Source organism: Canis lupus, assembly GCF_048164855.1.
Source record: "Canis lupus baileyi chromosome 5 unlocalized genomic scaffold, mCanLup2.hap1 SUPER_5_unloc_2, whole genome shotgun sequence".
In the NCBI taxonomy this organism is placed as follows: Eukaryota; Metazoa; Chordata; class Mammalia; order Carnivora; family Canidae; genus Canis; species Canis lupus.
In genome coordinates, this window is record NW_027326409.1 from 35,068 (window position 1) to 58,965 (window position 23,898).

The window sequence follows — 23,898 nt, forward strand, 5'->3', positions numbered from 1 at the left end:
AAACCATAAGGAACTATGGTTCCTTCCTATGATGAAGTCAGGGAAAGATGGGGTTTTTAATGTAAATTCACAAATGTGGTATCATTCTTAAATGTTAAATCTGTGCAGTCGTTGTTCCCAAGTCCTGGGGGATGGTGATATTGTCCAGACATGTGTCACTCAGTGGAGAATGGCTAATGCTGGCTGCTGAGTGACATCATATGATCACAACTGGGCATCACCACACATTCATTCTCTTCCCCCAGCCACCATGTTGTGAGGGTGGTGCCTAATTTTTTTTTTTAATTGTCTTTGATCAAATTCGTGAAACACTGGTGTTTATTTCACCTTTCATGTGAGCCAGGGGTCTTGCTAGTTACTCTCCTGCTCTGTTACGTATCTGCAAATTGAGATCTCTCAGGCCATGAAAAGTGAAGTTACCCCCCAGCTTTGCAGTGACCAAGACTCTGTTCCACAGTGAGCAGAATCACATCAGAAACTCAAAGAATCACATCAGAAATTCCACAAGGCTTCCCAGGAGACCCCGCAGGCTCTGTCCTTGGCATGTTTTAGATTTCCCCGTCTGGAAGGGGATTCGCTGCAGAGACATTTTGAAACTTTAAAACCTTTGTTAAAGACTACTTTTGTGGCATTCAGTTCCTTAATAATCTTTCATGAGCTGATTAAACACACACACAACCACCTTAATTGGTTAAAGAGTTCTTCTAAGTGGTAATTGGGAGTTATGTGATTTTTCATTGCAGGAATTTGATGTACTTTACAGTCAATTACAGTTAATTAAATTCCTTTCCCCTTACTCGGGTTTTGGGTATGGAGGTGCAGGTAGTGTGATCCTTATTTCATTGGTGGAAAAGCTGAGAAATAGTTCACTCTGGGCCACACAGAAGGCGAGGTGGCCGTGGGCCAGGCTGATGTTCAGGCTTCTATCTTTACTGCCTGTTGCCTAGTTATTCTGTTCCTCTGTCAAGAAACTCAGGACACAGAGGGCCTTCAGGCCTTGCTGTTGTGTCCTCCTATTTACTCTCTTGTTTGGTTTTCTTCATTTGAGTAAGAAACTAAATAAACAGGGAGCATTTCTAAACAAAGGAATTCAATGTTCATTTCTGGAAGGCACTATGAGAGTGTGCTCTTTGGCTAAGTTTATACTGAAAGAGATGGAGAAGATTGTGATAGAACAGTGTTATTTGTGTTCAGCAGAATCCTTAAAAAAATGGAAAAAATGGTCACTTTTTATATATTCAAATGAATGGCAGTAGTTAGAAAGCAAAGTTACTACCACCTTCCTGAGAAAGTCTTTAAGTTAATACATGTGGTGTTGCATTGATGTGGGTTAACTTTTAAAAAAATGTCTCCATGACAAAAGAGTTTTATCCTTAAAAAAAAAAAACACTGTTAGAAATCATAAGATATTTTAAATTGCATCACCTAAAAAATTTCTACTTAGTAGAATTTGCACTTATGTTTTCTTAAATACTGCAAGGTAAGTCATGAACATACTTTAAGTACTTGGATTACTTGAGTTGTGTGTCACTTGTATATTTATATATTGCCCCCCAAAAAAATGATCCTTTGTTACAAAGGAGGTCATGAAAGTGACGGAGAGTCTCCTCATCTCCACAGAGGAATCTGTATTCCACAAATAAACTAATTGAGCTTTTTAGTTTTTGAGCTATAAGCTCTTTTTGCCCCTTGGGTATCATAAACAAGAGTGGAGAAAAGCAAAGATAACTGGATAAGAACGATAAAGTAATGCTACTGAATCATAACACTTCATACCACCATTGGCTGACATTATACAACCACATCAACTTACCTACTGGAAAATGACGATGTTAAAAATCTCAAGGGAGCTCCCTTAAGCTTTAACTCATTCATTCATTCATTCATTCATAAATGTACCTGTGAGCCCGCCCAGCTAGAATACAATTCTATGATATTACACATTGCTCATCTAGCTAGTCATAAGATATTTGATTGTAAAGAACTTTGCTATCAAACTTTTATGTGACTTCTGTTCAGTTTTATGTAATCTGAAAATGTAAAATGGGGGGAATTTGTTGCTCAGTGTATTGCCAGCAACACTATTGTTTGTTCCTCAAAGTATGCTTTCCCCCAAATTTACTTGAGAGGCTAAATAAATGGTAGAAAAGTAGCGTTGCCTAGTTCCCAGTTTGTATAATGCTTTAGGCTGCTTTACTTTTTATTGAAAAAACACATATTCAGGTCCTATTATAAAAGTTTGCACATTGAAGAATCTATAAATAGAAGAGTTAGGGAGTAAAAGGTACCAGATTTGGTATAAGTGATCTTTTCATTTTATATGCATATACTTGTATTGTACTCATTATTAGAAATTGCATATTTGTAGGAAAAATATTAAACTCTAGGTCCCATTGTGGTCCACTAGCCTTTGCTAGTCCCACTGGCAAAGGCTGTGGCTCCTTTCCCAGCTCCTGCTGTCTGGGGGTGTGTGGCTGGCTGTGGCCTTCTGATATTTCTGGGACATGCAGGGCATTGCAGAAGCACACGTTTCTCTTCTAGCCCTCCCTTATCTCTTTTCTGTATTTAAGTTATTTAAATCTTATAAAAATAATACATTAATATATACCCTAAAATTTAAGCCATGCAAAAGAATAACAGGGAAAGCCCCCTTCCAGATGTTTCTGTTTATATAAATATATGTATGAAATTTTTATGTATGAAATGAAGTCAGACTACTTGTTATGTGACATTTTGCATTTTATATTTAATGTTTTCTTGGTGATCCTCCATATCTGCCTCAGTTCTTCTAATTACAACATTGTTTTGTACTATATGAATATATCAATAATTTATGTAACAGTTCCCTTACTGATAACATTTTGCCTTGTCTCCCAAATCAATTTTTATTATTACAACATTGTAAATATTTTTACATATTCTTTGGATATGTATCCTATTTCTGTAGGATAGCTACTTTGAAGTAGAATTGCTTGGGTCAAAGACTGTGTACATTTAAAATTTTGATAGTTCTAATGGGGAGGTGTTCAATTGGTACAAAATTTTAGTTTCACAAGCTCTAGAGAGCTGCACAGCATAGTTAACAATATTGAATTGTACATTTAAAAAATGTAAGAGGGTATTTGATCTCATGGTAAGTGTAAGTATGACAAAAAGGGAAGAGACATAAGAAAACTTTTGGAGGCAATGGATGTTCCTGTTATCTTGATTGTGGTGATGGTTTCACAGATGTACGCATGTGTCCCAACTCGTTTTTTGCATATCAGTTCCACCTCAATCTATTTTAAACAAGAAACAATATATGCACAATGAAGTTAGAGAAGTATTACAATGAAATTTTAAAATTTAAAGAGAAATAATGAAAAGTAATAAACTGACCAAGCTTGGTTTGAATAAAAAAAAAATTTTGTAGCTACTTACACAAAGCAAATACTAGTTTACACTCAATTAGTAATATACCAATGATTTTTGACCTTGAACACAGTGAAATCAGCCAGGCTCCTAAAAACTAAACAAAGCAAAAATCTCAATGCTCAGGTAATATTCATGGAAGTTTTAAACCAATTGGTGTGAAGTGGGATCTAGGCAGATTGTCTTTAAAATCTTTCCAGGGTGTTAAAATTATTTGTTTAGAAATAAGGTTCATTGTTACAAATTCTCACTAATCTACAGTCTTTTTTTATTTTGGCCAATTCCAAATGGGGAGAGAATGTATCTTTTTTATATATATAAATTTATTTTTTATTGGTGTTCAATTTGCCAACATATAGAATAACACCCAGTGCTCATCCCATCATGTGCCCCCCTCAGTGCCCGCCACCCAGTCACCCTCACCCCCCGCCCACCTCCCCCTCCACCACCCCTAGTTCGTTTCTCAGAGTTAGGAGTCTCTCATGTTCTGTCTCCCTTTCTGATATTTCCCACTCATTTTTTTCTCCTTTCCCCTTTGCTCCCTTTCACTACTTTTTATATTCCCCAAATGAACGAGACCATATAATGTTTGTCCTTCTCCGATTGACTTATTTCACTCAGCATAATACCCTCCAGTTCCATCCACATCGAAGCAAATGTTGGGTATTTGTCGTTTCTAATTGCTGAGGAATATTCCATTGTATACATAGACCACATCTTCTTTATCCATTCATCTTTCGATGGACACCGAGGCTCCTTCCACAGTTAGGCTATTGTGGACATTGCTGCTAGAAACATCGGGGTGCAGGTGTCCCGGCGTTTCACTGCATCTGTATCTTTGGGGTAAATCCCCAGCAGTGCAATTGCTGGGTCATAGGGCAGGTCTATTTTTAACTCTTTGAGGAACCTCCACACAGTTTTCCAGAGTGGCTGCACCAGTTCACATTCCCACCAACAGTGCAAGAGGGTTCCCTTTTCTCTGCATCCTCTCCAACGTTTGTGGTTTCCTGCCTTGTTAATTTTCCCCATCCTCACTGGTGTGAGGTGGTATCTCATTGTGGTTTTGATTTGTATTTCCCTGATGGCAAGTGATGCAGAGCATTTTCTCATGTGCATGTTGGCCATGTCTATGTCTTCCTCTGTGAGATTTCTGTTCATGTCTTTTGCCCATTTCATGATTGGATTGTTTGTTTCTTTGGTGTTGAGTTTAATAAGTTCTTTATAGGTCTTGGAAACTAGCCCTTTATCTGATACGTCATTTGCAAATATCTTCTCCCATTCTGTAGGTTGTCTTTGAGTTTTGTTGACTGTATCCTTTGCTGTGCAAAAGCTTCTTATCTTGATGAAGTCCCAATAGTTCATTTTTGCTTTTGTTTCTCTTGCCTTCGTGGATGTATCTTGCAAGAAGTTACTGTGGCCGAGTTCAAAAAGGGTGTTGCCTGTGTTCTCCTCTAGGATTTTGATGGAATCTTGTCTCACATTTAGATCTTTCATCCATTTTGAGCTTATCTTTGTGTCTGGTGCAAGAGAGTGGTCTAGTTTCATTCTTCTGCATGTGGATGTCCAATTTTCCCGGCACCATTTATTGAAGAGACTGTCTTTCTTCCAATGGATAGTCTTTCCTCCTTTGTCGAATATTAGTTGACCATAAAGTTGAGGGTCCACTTCTGGGTTCTCTATTCTGTTCCATTGATCTATGTGTCTGTTTTTGTGCCAGTACCACACTGTCTTGATGACCACAGCTTTGTAGTACAACCTGAAATCTGGCATTGTGATGCCCCCAGATATGGTTTTCTTTTTTAAAATTCCCCTGGCTATTCAGGGTCTTTTCTGATTCCACACAAATCTTAAAATAATTTGTTCCAACTGAGAGAATGTATCTTGTGTGAATTTGCATATTCCTGATTAGTAGTGAAGTTGATAAATATTTTCATGTGTCCAATAGCCATTGCATTGTATATCTTGCCTATTTTTCTGTGGTTGTGTTTTGAATCTTAATACAAATTAACCCTTTGTTATAGTATTTGTAAGTATTTTCTTTCAGTTTCTCATGTCTTTTTATCTACTCTTCTGTTTGAAAACTTTAAAATTGTACATTAGTAAATATATTGATTTTCCTTCATAGCTTATAAAATTTTGTGTATTAAGAGCTAAGAAGATTTTTCTGATGTCATTTCAAGAGAACAAAAATTTTTTATTTCCTCCTGGTAGGTTTATAGTTTTAAAAAAATGTTTAGAAGTTGCTTCTATCTTGATGTCATTTTATGTATAGTGTGAGGCAGGGATCTAATTTTACTTTTTTTTTTCTTTGATGGAGATTCAGTTGTATCAACACAGATAATTGGCTTCTCCACTCTTTCCTCAAGTGATCTGAGATATTACCTATATCAAGTATTGTCATCTCATATGTGAGAGTTTCTTTCTGGATCCTTCTCTATTACATTGAGTTATTTGGATGCTCCCATGCCAGGTCCATGCTGTTTTAATTACTGCTACTTTGGTGTATTTTAATACTTGATTGGCCAGAGAGTTTTCTTAAATTCTTTAAAACTACTTTTTGCATATTTTCCATTCCAGATCATTTTTAGAAAAGTTGAAAATCAAATAAAAAAAAAAACCCTCAAAAATGCTACCGGGGATTTTGGCTGGTCTACATGAATTTATAAATTATTTTGGATAAATTGCAATTTTTTCAAGCTTTTATTTAAATTCCAGTTAGTTAACCACAGTGTAATATTACTTCAGGTGTACAACTTAGTGATTCAGCACTTAAATACAACACCCGGCGTCCATCACAACAAATGCTCTCCTTAATCCCCATCCCCTACTTAACACCTCCCTGCCTCCCCCCTCCCTTCTGGTAGCCATCAGTTTGTTCTTTCTAGTTAAGAGTCTGTTTCTTTTTCTTGGTTTTCCTTTCTTCCCACCCCCATGTTCATTTTTTTTAATTCTTAAATTCCACATATGAGTGAAATCCTATGGTATTTGTCTTTCTCTAACTGACCTATTTCAATTAGCATTATACTCGCTCTATCCATGCCATTGCAAATGGCAAGATTTCACTCTTTTGATGGCTGAGTAATATTCCGTTGTATATATGCCACATCTTCTTTATCCATTCATCAGTCAATGGACATTTGGGCTTTTTCCATAATTTGGCTATTGTTGATAATGCTGCTATAAATATTCCCTTTTTCCATTCCCTTTGAATTAGTATATTTGTATCCTTTGGTTAATGCTGCTATTTCCTGTATTATAATTTTATCCATTCTGACTGGTGTGAGGTGATATCTCATTGTAGTTTTAATTTGTATGTCCCTAATGATGAGTGATGTTGAAAATTTTTTAATGTGTGTCTGTTGGCCATCTGGATATCTTCTTTGGAGAAATGTCTGTTTATATCTTCTTTCCATTTTTTAATTGGGTTGTGTTTTGGGTGTTGAGTTTTATAAATTCTTTATAGATTTTGGATACCAACTCTTTGTCAACTCGTATGTCATTTGTAAAAATCTTTTCCCATCCCATAGGTTGCCTTTTAGTTTTATTGATTGTTTCCTTTGCTGTGTAGAAGCTTTTTATCTGATGAAGTTCCAGTAGTTAATATTTGCATTTATTTTCCTTGCCTCAAGAGAAGCTGATGTCAAAGGTTAGGGCTGATGTCAAAGAGGTTGCTGCCTGTGTTCTCCTCTAGGATTTTAATGATTTCCTGTCTCACATTTAGGTCTTTAATCCATCTTGAATTTATTTCTGTGGATGGTGTAAGAAAAAGATCTACTTTCAATCTTTAGCATGTCGCTGTCCAGTTTTTCCAACACTTTGTTGGAGAGACTATCTTTTTTCCATTAGATATTCTTTCTTGCATTGTCAAAGATTAATTGACCATATAGCTGTGGGCTTGCAAATTTTAATATCATTCAGTTATCCTATTCAGGAACATGGTATGACCATTCATTTATTTTTAAATTTGTATGTATTTTAGTAAAACTTAATAGCTTCTTTTCCACATATTTTCAACATACTGTGAGATTTACTCCTTGATATTTTTGTTATTATTTTGCTAATACTGGCATGGGAACATTTTTCAAATTATGCATTGTGATTTGTTATTCCTAGTGTATGGGGGAGTTACTCATTTTTAATGTGGCCCTTATATCCACTTTATTGAGCTATTTTTATTAATTATCATAATTATTCAGTATAGTCTTCCAAATCTTTTTAGAAAGGCAGTTATATTTGCTACAAATTTTTCCTCATTGCAGTGACTAGGACATTCCAGCAGATTATCTATTTCTGTAAATGTTCCATGTCTGTTTAAAAGGAATGTGTAGGGAATGCTTGCATTGTTCCTTACCCATTCCCAATAAAAATTCTCAGCAAGCTTGTAATACAACAGTTTGAGTCTAATTTCTTTTTTCCTCTGGAACAATATTTTCTCATTTTCTTTCCTGGAGTTCTATTGAGTCTCATCTCTTGAGTCTTAGGTTTATGAGTGCTGAATCATCAGTATAAAGCCAGTTTGCAAATAAACAGAAAGCAAAGCAATATATTTTACTATTTTGACTTACGTGCTCATATGCCATTCACTCTGAGCATTGACTTTTTACCATTTCTCATCCTGGGACATGAAGAGTATCTGTAAGCCAACCTCTGTGCTGGGTGCCAGGCCCTCTGTCATCATTAATAAACAGTCACTGGCAGGCTTCACTTTTCTTGCTCTCTGAGTGGCATATTTGGAGGAAAAAATGCTGAAATCATTGAAAGTCAGTTGGATGGCTGTGTGATGGCTGTATCTCCTCACCAGGTCTCACCCACTGCCCCTTGATTACAGACGGTGGGGAGCAAAAGAAGGGCCTCCACTCCCGATTGTGCCTCTGACTGCCTTCTTATCTCACTGTCACCATGTGGGACTCTACAGGAAGCTCCAAATGATGGCTCTGGGAGCATGTAGCCTATCAGAGTTTCGTCTACTTGTTTTATAGTATCCTTTTCTGAATCAAGTTACTTGAAGTCTTTATGACACAAATAAGTATCCTTGACCTCTTAATCCCAATTACCTCCTCTCTGGATAGCTGTAGTAACCTGCATGGTCTCCATATGTTCCATCTGCCCCTCCCTACAGGGGGCCCTTTAGCTGGAATGATCTTTTAAAAATGTACGCAACTCATGTGAGTCCTCCCACTCTCCTCCAAAACAATACCCTTGAATATTTCCTATTAATCTTGAATGAAGATTAAAATCCTCAACCTGGCCTATGGGTGCAGCAGATTCCTTTGCCCACTTAATTTTTTAGCTCATCTTGGATCATTTGCCACCCAGGCTCTGGGTCTCAGCCACACTGGCCTTCGTTAGGTCTTAAACAGACCATGTTCCAATCCTCCTTAGGGTTTTACACATACTGTTTCCTCTGACTGGTGTGCCTTTCATCATGTCCGACCTCCTTCACCAGGGAAGGCTCCTACTCTGTCCACACTTCAGTCCAGACATAGTTTCCTCAGGGAAACTTTTCCTGATGTCCTGGCCTAGAGTCCCCTGTTGCAAACATCCATAACCCTGTGCCACTTTTCTGTATAACACTTCTTAAAGTTTTCATTTATTTGGATGGGCTTAACAATTAAGATCTTTCTTCTCCACTAAGCTTTATGAGCTCCACGAGGCAAAAACTAGATCTGTTTTTGTCTACCAGGATGTCTCTAGTTCCTGGTATCAGACATGGTGAATAACTGCAAATTTGTTGAATGAAAGAATTAAAAAATGGTTGGATGGTTGGAGGCATCTGGCTCCCTGATTTAGTCTCAGATACATTCTTCATCTCAATTTCATAAGCATTTATTTCTCTTTTATCAGCAGTAAGAGGATTGGAGGTAGATATTACTCTATGTACCAGATAAGGTAATACTTTTTTTTTCAAAGATGTTATTTAAAACACTGAGAAACATTGTTTAGAAGAGTGCCTATTGATCTTGTCTTTCCAAAAGAAATTTTGAGAAAAATGAAGGAAAAAGCAAGATCTATTCAACTTTCACATATTAGCAACATGATTGTGATAATGATAATGAACAAAGGCCTCCCAGTCTCAGAAAGGAATGTGAACTGCGAAGTATCTGAAGGCTGACAGAGCCTGGAAATGTCTGAGAAGACGCAGGGGCAGGATGACAACTAGCAAAACAACTTGCATTAATTTAAGAAGTGGAAAAGCTTATTGGAAGCATTCTTCAAAACCCTTCAGAAACTAGTAAAATAATATTTTACTATGTTTTCTCCAGCTCTTAAAACTTCACAAATGCAAATACATGATAAAATGTGAAAAAAAAAAAAAGGAAAAAAAAATGTGAAAATAAGTATTGGCAACTAATTACATTCTCAGGGGAGATTTAATTGAAAAATAAGCATATTTGCACTGCTTCTTCTTAGTAAGATGTTTATGGCATCTGGTCAAAGTAGAACAAACATTTGAAAATCCTTTGACATAGCTGGTATTTAAAGAATAGCAATTGGCTAACATTTGTGGCTCTGTATGTTGAATATTTTGGCTCCCATTCGCTGGTATTCATTCTGAAAGATTTATAATCCTTTGGGGAGTGTGGTCAGTGACAAGAGTAGAACTAAATCCTGAAATGTGGAAAAACTAACTTTCCCTAATATAAAACTGTTCTAAAAAAAAACTCTCAAGTCTATGAATATGTTTCCAGATTTTCAGAAAAAAAGCTGCTGATTTACAGAGTTTTTTTTTCTATAAGGATCTAACTTCTCAATGATAAATGAAAATTTTCCATCCTTTGGCTTCAAAAGTGGCTTAGAGATCATTTAGAAAAATATAGTGTCTTACCTTTTGGGCATCTACCACAAGTACACAATTCCTTAAAATTGTTATGTCATTGGTTATGGTGCATATGATGAAATCAAGCACACAAGATAGAAATAATCTAGAAGAGAAAAATTAAGAGACCTCGAAATGAAATAGGAAAGAATGACTGTGCGGAATGTGTAAGTAGGAAAGTGCTACCAAAGAAAATACAATGCAAGTATAGCAGTCAAGAAAGTCCTCTATCACACACCACTGAGAACGCCAGGACAGCATGCTCTGCTTCGGAGTTTGGTGTGTGTGTGTGGACTCTGTTGGCTTGACTGAGGCATGACATGCTGTTTGATACCTTCTTGCTTTCAAGTCATGCTTGAGTCTGAAGGCACTGCCTAAAGAACTCTATCTGAAGCTCCTGGTTTGCATTTTTAAACTTTTCATGTGGGAGCCCACCCAGCTCTCCTCCTCCAGGTACACCAGGGGAATTTTTGGGCTCCTTTTAACCCAATTAAATTCAACAAAAGAATTGTTAAATAATTGTTTCTCTCGCTTTCTCTTTTTTTTTTATATATTATGATTAGCATTTAGATTCTTCTTTATGATTTATGAAATATCTGCCTTCTGTTTTTAAAAAGAAAGGCATCAAAAGTGCTAATGTGTGTTTGAAGAGGTCCTGTACCCCAAAACAAGGGAGATTATAAAATTGAATGTAATAAGGATTTACTATTTTATGTTTCAAAATGAACTGTAGGACGATTGGTGGTGGTAAAAATTTCTCTTGATATAAACAAAAAGACATTAAAAGCTATGGGAAGAAAACTCCTTATTTTCAATGTAAATAGTAAAGTGAAGGCTTTTGCCATTCTCAACTTCATCTTGAATATAGAGGACAGCCTGGATTACTCAGGAAGAAAATTAATATGAAAAGCAGACTGACAATGGTTTCAGCACAGGATAGTGGTTTGTAATATTTTTAGAGATGTGGAGGGGCTTTTATGGACGCATTAAGAGGAAAGGCTGAAGTCTAAACCTTTCTATCTTTTTGATGCTTGCCCTCTTATAATCCCATTTCAGCTTCTTATTTTAAAAGTAACACATCATGTTGTATTCACAAAAGGATTTGTGTGTGTGTGAGATATGAAGGAGGAGGTTGGGCTGCTTGGATATAATTTCCACTTTTGTGTAAATGTATATATTGTATCTATGAACATGTATCTGTAATATAGCAATATAAAGTCATAATCAGCAAATGAGAATAAACATATTTTGTAGGTGTCTTTCTTCAAAAAGGAAAGAGATTTATTTGAGGCCATTCATACTGTGTTTTGAGGTAGAGACCGAAGGCCATCTTTCATGAGCACCTTTTACAAAAATAGTTTATCCTTAGCTCCATTAGAAACATTGCTCTTGTGTCTTATGAACTATTTCGGTGCTTATACTGGAACTCTTATTTACCATCCCGTCTTAATAGGAGGAGAAGTAATATGTACTATGTTGCATCCATCAGAAGATTTTTTATTTTTTTTTTATTTTTATTTTTTATTTTTTTTCAGAAGATTTTTTAAAGCATTAATGATGGGTGGACATTGCTTAAGAATTCCTGCAATGAATTCTGATTATAATTTCCTGGTGCATCTGTTTCACTGATCAATCATTACATTCTTTTAAATTCTCCCAGATTGTTTTACCTTAAAGGAGCCATTCCCCACTACCTTTTACAGCTGGTGATTAGCCAAGCAGACATTGATCACATGATTCTCAACACTGGGACAGCATTTTGCATGCGATACTGAAGGCTACCTTTTTGTCCTTTATCCATACACGGAGTCATCTCCAGTTCCTAATGGGCTCGCCACCTCCTTCCCAACCCCATGGCCCCTCTCCCACTTAATCCTGGTCCCAGCATGGATTGTTGTACTGCTTCCCACATGGTTTCCCTTTCCTCAGGTTTTTCCCTGTTCCAGACTGTTCTACATACATCTGTGAGAATAATTTCCAGACACGGTTTGGATTGCACAGTATGCTGTTCAAGAACTCCAGGGACGGCCTGTTACCTCTGCATAAAACTTACATTCCTCAGTGGATTTCTCAAGGCTTGCCCCTCGACTCTATTTAATGTACTAATACCACCTAATGCTCTAGCTGTTTAAAGCAGACAGACCACCTTTAAATGTTGACTCTTAATTGGAATAATGTTTTATGATACTCTGTAAAGCTTTTTTGTGCTTCAACTATACATGATTCATTTAACAAATTATAACCCACTCGGAGAACTTAAAAAAATTTAACATGCCATGTATGGGGAGACACATTTCCCAGTTCATGGATTCATAACCATTAAGGAAATTTCTATAGAAGCGTGATCTTATTTAACCTTTCCATGGCCTTGCGTTTCGTAGGAAGGAAAAGAGATAGCTACAGTGATTGCATTGCGTTCAATAAAAGATTTCAACTTGGCGCAAGAGACCTGCCAGTTGGCAATCAGAGATGTTGGAGGCCTTAAAGTTTTGATAAATTTACTGGATACTGATGAATTCAGATATAAGGTGAGTGGCTTACCTCACGTGGGTGATGAGCCTTGTTCATACCTCTTTGTGCTTCTCTTTTTACTGATACGTCTCTGCTACCTCTGCCTAGTTCTTTTCTTTGCCTGCTCATCTCACTGATAGCTTGTTCCTTTTGTTCGCTGCTCTTCTCTTCTTGGCTGTGCTTTATCTTCTGGTTCATTTCCAGAACCTTTTCTATGTGCTTCTTAAATGATGAATGTTTGTCTGCATAATTGAAGGAAAATAAGGAGGCTATGTGTAACACCTGGGAACAGAAGGCATTTCCTTTAAAAACTTCATGAGGGAAGGATTTGAGGTAGACTTGGAATTTTTAAAACTCTAGGACTGGTTATGTATTAAGCACTTATTTTCACCTCTAACTCCTATTTTCTCATTTAGATTGGTTCATTAGAAATCCTAAAGGAAATCAGTCATAATCCTCAAATCAGACGTAATATTGTTGACCTTGGGGGCTTACCAATTATGGTTAATATACTTGATTCTCCACGTAAGAGACTGAAATGCCTGGCAGCTGAGACAATCGCAAATGTTGCCAAGTTTAGAAGAGCCCGACGGGCAGTGAGACACCATGGAGGCATTACCAAACTGGTGAGTACCTCTGCCATTGTCATCAGCACACCACCTGCCACCAAGATGTCACCTCTCTGCTGTCCTTCCTGGCCACTCCTGGATGTTAAATAACCATAGGTGTGTTCCAGGAACCTTCTTTGGTATAACGTCCTCAAAAACTGTTTTTGTGTATTCACATTAGCAACTGGCCAGAAAACAGGTCTGATCTTATTTTTCAAAGATATATACATCTAAATAAGAGATGTAATTTACACCTACCACATTGGTAGGGAGATGTTTATGTGTGTGTGTAATGTCGGGAAGTGTAGTCCATGCTCTCTGCTCTGGTGAGCTCACCATGAGGACTGCCTCCCAAGGAGACTGTCAGAGCAACAGACATTTATTCATCTCATTGTTACTTATGATAGTGACAACTGAAAACTATGTTTACCATATGAGATCAGTAAAATAATATGAAGTGTATCTCGAGGAAACATGCATCATCAGCTATCAGTATATAATATTATATAAAATTATGACAGGATCAAAACCTGATTGACACATATGACTCCAATTTTCAAAGACTTACCTAACAAGTATATAACAAGTTTTCTGTAAAAACATGTGAAATAAATACACAAAATTGTACGCAGGTGTTTCCTCTGAAATAACTACCAATTTTTCTTCATATTTTTCCATATTTGCCAATTTATTGTGTATTATTTTTATAATTTAAAAAATGATTATATCAATAACTGTCACTGAAAGAAATAAGTGAACATTCTGTTCAACACTCATGTCAAGAAAACGTAGGGCATTAAGGAAATGCATTTTCATCCACCTTCCAAAGGATCTTGTGTTCCTCCTATAGCATTTACATACTGGACAGTCTCCACTTCTATAGTTTGAGCTCCTTGAGATAAGAGATGTGTCTTACTTATCTTACTGTCATCTACAGCACTTAGCCCAGTACCCTACACATATGAAAGGTTAATAAATATACATTGAATCAATATGCATTTAATAGGAATGCATACACAGTGAAATGTGTTTAGAAATTTACTGAGAGATTCTGTGTACGGATCTTCCTTGATTTACAATGGAGTTATATGTCCAGATAAACCCATTGTAAGTTGAAAATACCGTAAGTTGAAATGCATTTAAGTTGAAATGCATTTAATACAGCTAACATACTGAATATCACAGATTAGCCTTGCCTACCTTAAACATGCTCAAAATACTTAGCCTCTAGTTGGGCAAAATTATCTAACACAAAGCCTATTTTATAATAAAGCATTGATATCTCTTGTAATTTACTGAATCTGTACAGAAAGTGAAAACACAATGGCTACAGATTGGGAACAAAATGGTTGTAACCATATCAGTTGCTTACCCTTGTGATGTTGTGGCTGACAGAGCTGAGGCTTGCTGCCACTGCCCAGCATCACAAGAATGTAACATACATATTACTAGCTCAGATAAAATTCCAAATAGGATTTCTACTGAATGCATATCACTTTCACACCATAGTAAAGTTGAAAAATAAGTTGAACCATCATAAATTGGGGACCGTCTGATGTCACTTGTAATCTGTAGATCACAATAGAGTGTAATTATTTGCTTCAAAAATAAGATAGATTTATGGCTGCATAGATGGATAAATAGATGGTTAGCTATGAGATAAAACAAATGTGATAATGTTAATTATAGAATCTAGGGAATGTATACATTTTTTGCTGTATAATCACTGTACAACTCTTTCAGCCATTGTGTATGTTTGAAAATTTTTCATAATAAAATGTTGGGGAAAGGTAATTATTAGTATGATTATCAGTGTTCTGCTTAAGTAATGAAGTAATACATTAGGCTGATGTGGCTGTCTACTGGAATTATGAATAATGTATAGAATAAATGAATAATGTAACTTAAAACTATAAATTTTAGTAAATTTCTTTTATGAGAGTCTTATATATCACATTCGGGGACTTAGAATTTGGTACCTGAATTGCAATTACTTAGTCAAGATAATGCTACACATTTTAATATAATCTTACATGATAGCTAAGTTAGGAATGGGAAAGAAGAGTAATAGATCAACCATTAATAGACTTGTAATTACTAGGTTGAGAACACATCTGAGAAAGATCAGGATTGGTAATCCATTTTTGGTTTGCTAACAATATGAGGGTAGATGACATACAGATAAGAGTCCCTCACTAAAATGGGAAGAGAGGGAGATCACTCAGTACAGAGATGGAACAGTGGGCTTGTCATGACATCAGAGCAAGGGAATGGAGGTTAAAAGAAGAGCAGGCAGGAGGCCATTGACCACAGTGGGGTTTGGGCACTTAGATGGAGATAGATCTCGAAAGAGGCACACCTGGTAGAAACCTGGGCAGAAGTTAAGAATTCTGAGCAAGCAGAAAGAATGCATCCATGCAGGGAAGGATTGTAAGAACCCGGGCTGCAGATATAGTATACAAATCTTGTTAATATAAATGTAACAGCCATATTAATATTAATACAATCTTGGTGAGATTAAATTTCTTGTAGGAAGGAAATGTAAAGGCTCCCAGATCTGGAGGAAGATATATTTTGAAGGGTTCTGTTTCTTTGCTTTCACTGACTATTTCTGTGTAGTATGAAAATTAATTCGTAGAAGTATTCTTATTTTTGATAGAAGTTAGCTTGGTAGCAGCCCTGTAACTGTTGTGGGAAATGTTGTTTTATTTTAAAGATTCCCACATACATTGTATTTATCTGTTTTTGTAGGTCGCTTTACTGGACTGTGTACAGAGTTCAGCAGAACCAGCTCAATCAAGTCTGTATAATGCCAGAGATGTGGAAGTAGCTCGCTGTGTGGCACTGGCATTATGGAGCTGTAGTAAGAGTTATGCAAATAAAGAAGCCATTCATAAAGCCGGTGGCATTCCTTTGTTGGCTCACTTACTGAAGACTTCTCATGAAAACATGCTAATTCCAGTGGTGGGGACATTGCAAGAATGTGCATCAGAGGTACTCAAGCCAGCTCTGCTTCCCTTGTTTTCATTTGCATTAACTTTTTTTTAGTTGAATAATAATTTTTAAGATTATTGTGACTGCTAAGGATTTTTTTTTGAGAAGTCAGCAGTTCTTTAGAGAAGATGAAACTAATAGAACATTAATTAAATGGTTACCTGTGTGATGTATTTTTTAAAATGTTGACTAAATTCTCTTATACAGTTGTGTTAATCTCGGACTTTAGTGTTTTTTAAGAAAGTTTGTTTGGCATACTTATTAGTAAATGTAAATAGATATTTATATTCATGCATTACACATGTAAATATTTAAATTTAAGGGATCCCTGGATGGCTCAGTGGTTTAGCACCTGCCTTTGGCCCAGGGTGTGATCCTGGAATCCTGGGATCAAGTCCCATGTGAGGCTCCCTGCATGGAGCCTATTTTTCCTTCTGCCAGTGTCTCTGACTCTCTTTCTCTGTGTCTCTCATGAATAAATAAATAAAATCTTTAAAAAAATATTTAAATTTGTATTCTTAGGAAAAGTACCGAGCTGCAATCAAAGCAGAAAGGATAATTGAAAATCTAGTCAAGAACCTAAATAGTGAGAATGAACAACTACAGGAACAGTGTGCCATGGCCATCTACCAGGTATGGTGGACTCCCCAGCAAAGTTGTGGTGTTCTTCATATAGTTAAGGTGGCATTTCTAAATATGAAATTTCATTCTCTGGGGCTATGACTCAGGAATCTGCATTTTTAGCAAGAATCCCCAGGGATTTTTCTGCACACACAGGTCTGCATCACTGTGCTAATGATAGATGCCTGTGTATGTGAGAGAGAGAAGCCTGCTCCAACATATCTTGATTATGTACATTTCTAGAAGGTACTTATATATCTTTGTCTCCTAAAACAAGTTACTTAGTGTAAAATAGCTAAATATATGCATGGTGCCTTTATATTGCTTTTCAAGTACCCTGTTCAAACATACTGATCTTGGGAAATTTATCTTCTGCCAAGACAGATGGATGATGAATGAGTGTATGCTTGTGTATGTGTGTGTATTCCTGTTGTATCTTTTTATTATTTTAATCTTCATTAGCTTTTTGTGAGTTATGCATTTCATAGTACATCAGAAAAGGGAAGAAAAGGTAGCCTTGACAAATTAGTAGATGGCTGCTTACTGGCCATTCCAGCTTCTACCTATCAGAGAAATCAGAGCTGATTTCCTAGAGGAATACATTTTAAAATGTGCACAGTGACAGTATGCCAAAATGACAGAGTTAGAGAAAGGGGTTCATGTCAGTAGAGAATTGTATTAGTTTGCAAGGGCTGCCATAACAAAATACCATACACTGGGTGTCTTAAATAACAGAAATTTATTTCCTTATAGTTCTGGAGGTTACAAGTTTGAGATCAAGGTGTTGATAGTATTGCTTCCTTCTGGAGACTCTCTCCTTGGCTTGTAGATGGTCATCTTCATGTTCACATGTCTCCACATGTTCCTTCCTCTGTGTCCTAATATTTTCTTCTAAGGATACCAATCATATTGGGTTAGAGCCCACTTCAGTGACCTTTTTTAACCTTAATTACCTCTTTAAAGATTTTATCTTCAAATATGGTTACATTCTGAGGTACAGGGGTTAGGACTTTGACATATATCAGTTTTAAGGAAACACAACTCATAACAAGGATATATATAGCCTTGACTGGCATACATGCCTCATATGAGTAATTATGAAGGATTGGTTAGAAATAGTGATTAAGTTTTTAGAAGTTGCAATGTAAAAAACTGAAAATCATAAATAGAAGATAAAATGGCAGGTGCCTTGTGTGCATTTACTGTGAGGATTTCTTCTAGTGGCCCTCACAGATGATGCATGACATGCATCTGTATCATGTGGCCTCACAACCAACTGTATGCCTAGGATGATAACATATATATGCACCAAATTTAGCATCTTTTTTCTCTCAAACCTGGGAATCATGATAAGCTGGGAACATCTATGCAGTACATATTTACTTCAAAAGATGACACGAACATGGATAAACATAATACTTATCTCAAAGGATAAGTATTACACAAACTTCTGGACAAATATATCTGAATATAATGCCATTTGCTGTTGATATAACTAACTGTTCAGAGCATAGGAACTCTATTAGGGAAATGCTCATCTCTTAGATTTGGGGGCAGAAGCATTGAAGATCAGGCTAAAGCTTTATCACTCAGCTATCTTTTCTATACTTTCCCGAGACTGGGGATTGCATGACTGCAGAAATTCTCTGTCCATGCATGTGGTATTCTAGATTTCTTACCAACCTCTCTTTCTGTCTTCATGGAAGCCCACACTACCTCAGAACAGCTTGGAAGAATTTCCAAGCATGTAGAAAGTTCTAGACATTGCCAAAATCCTGTAAGGGAAGAGAGACACTGTCAGATAACTGCCAATATAAAGGAGAATTATATTTTACTTGGAGGCCCCTTCAGAAAATGATACTCTCTGAAAAGAAGTTTTGTAGCCACCAGAATGTCAGCCTCTTTAGCAATCACTGGAAGCTTGATATGCCGTCATCACTGACAGCCTCTGATTTGACTTTTTGTGTAGTGTGCTGAAGATAAGGAAACCCGTGACCTGGTTAGACTGCATGGAGGACTTAAACCCCTGGCCCGTCTGCTCAATAACACTGACAATAAAGAACGGTTGGCTGCTGTCACTGGGGCAATATGGAAATGTTCCATCAGCAAAGAGAATGCGACCAAGTAAGAGAAGCCTTTCAATATTCTATAATAAAAACATGGCCATTGAGGAATAGCTGTATTCTTAACTCACTGAAACTACATTGTGTATAGTGAGTCCTTCAACTAACATCTTCTCTTATTAATATGTAAATTTTTAAAAAGATTTTATTTATTAGAGAGAGAGAGAGAGAGAGAGCATGAGTAAGGTGAGGGAAAGAGGAAGAGGGAGAAGTAGACTCTCCACTGAGTGGGGAGTCCAACATGGGGTTTGATCCCAGGATGCTAAGATTATGACCTGAGGCAAAGGCTGGCACTTAACCAACTGAGCTATCCAGGTGCCCCAATATATAAATGTTTCTAAATAAAAGTATGGATGCCTAAAATTTATGGCCATTAAACTACATTCCCATAATGTTATTTTAATAAAGAATCGGTCCTAATATAACTCCTATAGTTTTTATACATGTACCTTCTAGACCAATTTTGCAGAATCAAGGTATTTTTAGAAATGAAAGACTTCTACTTCCCATCCCACCACCTGGCAATGGTTTTCTGTGCCTCACTAAAGGACTTGCTGACATAGTCTGTGTGTTGAGTTCTTTTTTTGGGGGGCAGCTGTTTAAATTATAAGTATCTCTGATTTCTTGTAGAGAAAGGGTTGATGTGATGGTGAGGGGTTGAATTTCCCACTGAATCTTTAGAGATGGAAGTGGTTCCATTCTTTTTCCTTTTTTAAAGATAATTGAGTCAGCTGGATGCCAGTTAACCAGTTAAAGAGTAGTCATTTTCAAATTATTTCATTGAATTTTAAAATACTTGTAAACTGATTTATTTTAATCTTCAAATTTATCTCTTCATATACTTTTAGAGTTCTTATGCCCTATGATGGATATTCTGAGGCAACCCTTCTTTGTATCAATGTGATGATTTTTTTTTAAGATTATATATTTACCTGAGAGAGAGAGAGAGAGAGAGAGAAAGTATGCATGTGTGGGGAGAGGGTGAGAGGGAGAGAGAGAATCTCAAGCAGACTCCCCACTGAGCATGGAGCCCAACTTGGGGGCATGATCTCTGAGTGTTGAGATCATGACCTGCACTGAAATCGAGAGTCAGATGCTCAATCAGCTGAGCCACCCAAGTGCCCCTCAGTGTGATGATTTAACAAGAAATTCACATCTTACTTAACAGAAGATAGATTTATTTTTGCTTTGTTCATGTAAAATAGTCTCTGTGACATGGGAAAAACACTTGTAGAATAGTAGAACTGCTGACACTGTCATTTGGAAGAAGTTGTAGTTGTCTTAGAGACTGTATAGTATAGTGATTAAAGGTGCAGATGGCTAGATATGGATGCCAGCATCGCTGTGTACCAAGCTTCAAATGAGCTTTCTGAGAATGGGGATTGTGGTCGTACTTGCATCATAGGGTTTTTGTAAGGACTGAGTGAGCATATGGTTGGCATTTGGCAATTTTGTGCTATTAATATTATCAGCTGATTTTATACCAAAAGTAATATCGTTCCTCTCTTTCCCTCGCCCTATCTCTTTTTCTTGTGATGAACTTAGGTTTCGAGAATACAAAGCCATTGAAACTTTGGTGGGACTTTTAACTGACCAGCCTGAAGAAGTACTTGTGAATGTGGTTGGTGCATTGGGAGAATGTTGTCAGGAATATGAAAACCGTGTCCTTGTCCGGAAATGTGGTGGCCTTCAACCACTCGTAAACCTCCTTGTTGGAATAAACCAAACTCTTCTTGTCAATGTCACAAAAGCAGTTGGTGCTTGTGCAGTAGAACCTGAAAGTATGATGTAAGTAGCTTCACAACTGAAAGATTTTATTTGAGAGTGTTAGGGGAAATGCTCAGGTCATAATAGAATAGTGTCATCACTTAGAATTGGCGTGCATAAATGGTGAAAAAGTAAAATGGATTTACTTATAAATAACCACAAGATTATCAGTCATGAGTTACAGAGCCACATTGTTCCTTTGGATGAGCTGGAGGGCTGAGGCTGGGCATATTGGGAGGACTTAACATTCCCAGTAATTAATATCCCACCTGGAAACCTTCATATAATCAACAAAATTTTTCTCTGCTTCCTAAGGAAGAATTATCCATCTATCTAACTGAGACCCTAGGTAGTTCTAGGTAGCATTCTCACAATATCCTTGTTTCTCAATTCAATTCAGCAAACATATTTTAAGCACCTAACAAGTTAGCTGTGAACTAACAAGGGAAAGAGACAAAGAATTTTAAGCTGTGATCTTGTTCCTTAAGCAAATTTTTGTCTAATTAGGAAGAAAAGACTTAAATGTTGTACAACGTAAGAACAATAGCAAGATTATATAGAGATTATATATACATACATAAATATATATTTAAAAATATAAACATTTGTGTATAAATTAAATGTAAATGTATTTACATGAAATATGATGTGTGTGTGTGTGTGTGTGTGTGTGTGTGTGTGTGTGTGTGTGTGTGCAGAAAGGCAAGAATCCATATGGGCCAAATATTGTATGAGGGTTATCCGGAGAACCAGAACCAACAGGATGAGAAAGGTGGGAGGAGTAGGGGGGATAGATTTAAGGAATTGGTTCAGGTGATTGCGGAGGCTTGGCAAGACCCAAGGCTGCAGGCTGGAGACTCAGGAAAGAGCGGCATTTTGAGGTCAAAAGCAGTTTGCTGGCAGAATTCCTTCTTGCTCAGAGGAAGTCAGCCTTTTTTTCTACTAAGGCCTTCTGATTGGATGAGGCCCACTAAGTCATGGAGGATTATCTGCTATACTCAAAGTCCACCAATTTAAGTATCAATCTCATCCCAGAAAACACCTTCACAGAAATATGCAAAACAATGTTTGAGCAGGGGCGCCTGGGTGGCGCAGTTAGTTGATCACTTGACTCTTGATCTCAGCTCAGGTCATGATCTCAGGGTTGTGAGATCAAGTCCCACATCAGGCTCTATGTTGAGTATGGGTCCTGCTTGAGATTCTCCCTCTTGCTCTGGTCCCCCTGCTGGCATGTATGCTCCCTCTCTCTCTCTCTCTCTCTCTCTCTCTCAAAAAAATTTTTTTTGATCAAGTATCTGGGCATCCCTTAACCCAGCTAAGTTGACACATCAACATTAACCATCACATATCCACCCCTTGTCAACTTGGTACCCACTCATGCATCTCCTTAAACCATACTTAATCTCCATAGAAAGATAATAACAAGGCCATATTCCTGCCTACCACTATACAACTATCCAGTGTACCACTGAAAATGCACTTAGCCCTTTTCTTAGAAGAGGAAGCAAAGTTCTTGGATGATGTTTATTCTTTTCCTTGATATTCTATAAATACACTGATGTAAAGTTCATCATACTTAAAAACTATGATAGAAAGTTAATGTCTCATTTACATGATAAGAGGATAAGAGGGAAGAAAAGAAACACACACACACACACACACATAATCCATAACAAAATAAGGAGTATTTGTGACAATCACAGTACTTATTCTGTAACCGGCCATGTGGTCATAGCTTGTATTTACAACTACCTTCTTTCATGACCCATTCCATATTCCCTTTGCTTTCAGCAAGCACTTTAGCTGGTTGTGGTTCTTTACCTGGTGGGGTAACCCAAACCTTCATTCCTGAAGGTCTGGGCCATTAGTATTCCTGCCTAGAGTGGGTTGTTACAGTTTTCCATCTACCTTAATCACAGGGCATGGTAATACTTAAGAGATGCCCTGAGGGATCTCCTGTTTTCCAGATATAGTCTTCTTTACCTCCATTGTGGAGTAGCAGTCCCTTGATAATTGGGATCAGTCACCCCAGCCAACATAGTAACTCCCTCCATTGCTTATTGATATAGAGGCACGGGGAGGCCAGAGTGCCTGGGAGGCAGGTTTAACTTTCAATTCAGTGTAACCACTGTTGTGTCTCCTAGTGGAAGCATTCCTCCCTGTGGGACAAAGACCTCCAAACCAGCAAAGTATAAGGTCACAGGAACAGGAAGCAAAAAATTTGCTAGTGGATCAGTCACTAGGGGTAATAGTGAGTCATTTCCATTCCCTGATTCCTAGACCCATGAATCCTGGCTATGTATGAAAGAACACCAAGTTATTTGGCAATTGGTTAGCTCTATTGGCCTATCCTATATAATCCCAGAGATCTGACAACCTTCCTTCATTTCATCTTTTTCTGTCCACTTCAGTCCAGGAGAGCAGTGTTTATTAAGATGGTTGATTGGATCCATGAGTCACACCTATAATCTTTTAATCATATGACTCTCCTATGTATCTCCCATATCATTTCATTCTGATTCACTCCTTCATTCAGCTCTTCAGTATGTATGACCAGGCACCCAGGGCTGCTGTGTAAGGATATATCCTGCACAACTCTAGGGAGCACCATTCCCGTGGACGTATACAGAGCATCATACTTTGGGGCCATACATAAAACCCTGTGGAAATGTATTATTTCCTATCTATTTTACCATTTGGTACCAGAAGCTTTTACCCTATGCCAGTCGTCTCTGGTAGTGCCCTCTTCCTTCTCACTTTCCTGGCTTTTGTGATTCATTTGTGTTCATGAAGGTCCTCTTCCTTCATGGGAAGCCTGCAATTCTAAGACAGCCCTGAAACACTGTTAATGTGAGTCTCATCTCACTGCATATCTGGAATAAAAGTACTAAAGCCTCTATAATTCTTTTTGGATTTGGCTTCTGGAACCTTAGGCTCAGGGATTTCAGGCACCAAGGAACACTAGCTGTACTCATGATAACTTCAAGGAAAGAAGGGCTTATAAAACAGTTTTCTATTGTATTTCTCTTTCGGAAAAACACATGGT

At 37.3% G+C, this 23,898-nt stretch overlaps 1 protein-coding gene and 1 long non-coding RNA gene across 6 annotated transcripts in view; one reads left to right on the plus strand and one right to left on the minus strand.

The window, feature by feature from the left end:
* The window catches only part of LOC140629403 (outer dynein arm-docking complex subunit 2-like), a 200,155-nt gene that overhangs the window by 15,029 nt on the left and 161,228 nt on the right, over positions 1–23,898 (plus strand). For all 5 annotated transcript variants that reach the window (XR_012027236.1, XR_012027237.1, XM_072818854.1 and 2 more), the window contains exons 4-9: positions 12,610–12,756; positions 13,156–13,365; positions 16,099–16,341; positions 16,864–16,974; positions 18,932–19,086; positions 20,631–20,873. Coding sequence is in view for 3 of the 5 variants with exons in the window: in XM_072818854.1 (XP_072674955.1) it covers positions 12,610–12,756; positions 13,156–13,365; positions 16,099–16,341; positions 16,864–16,974; positions 18,932–19,086; positions 20,631–20,873 (1,109 nt within the window). In the remaining 2 variants the exon portion in view is untranslated. The remainder of the gene's footprint in view (positions 1–12,609; positions 12,757–13,155; positions 13,366–16,098; positions 16,342–16,863; positions 16,975–18,931; positions 19,087–20,630; positions 20,874–23,898) is intronic.
* The window catches only part of LOC140629406 (uncharacterized), a 186,646-nt gene continuing 180,430 nt past the window's right edge, over positions 17,683–23,898 (minus strand). Inside the window, exons 4-5 of the long non-coding RNA XR_012027238.1 lie at positions 18,646–18,737; positions 17,683–17,853 (exon numbers count right to left, since the gene is read on the minus strand). This is a non-coding gene — a long non-coding RNA (uncharacterized lncRNA). The remainder of the gene's footprint in view (positions 17,854–18,645; positions 18,738–23,898) is intronic.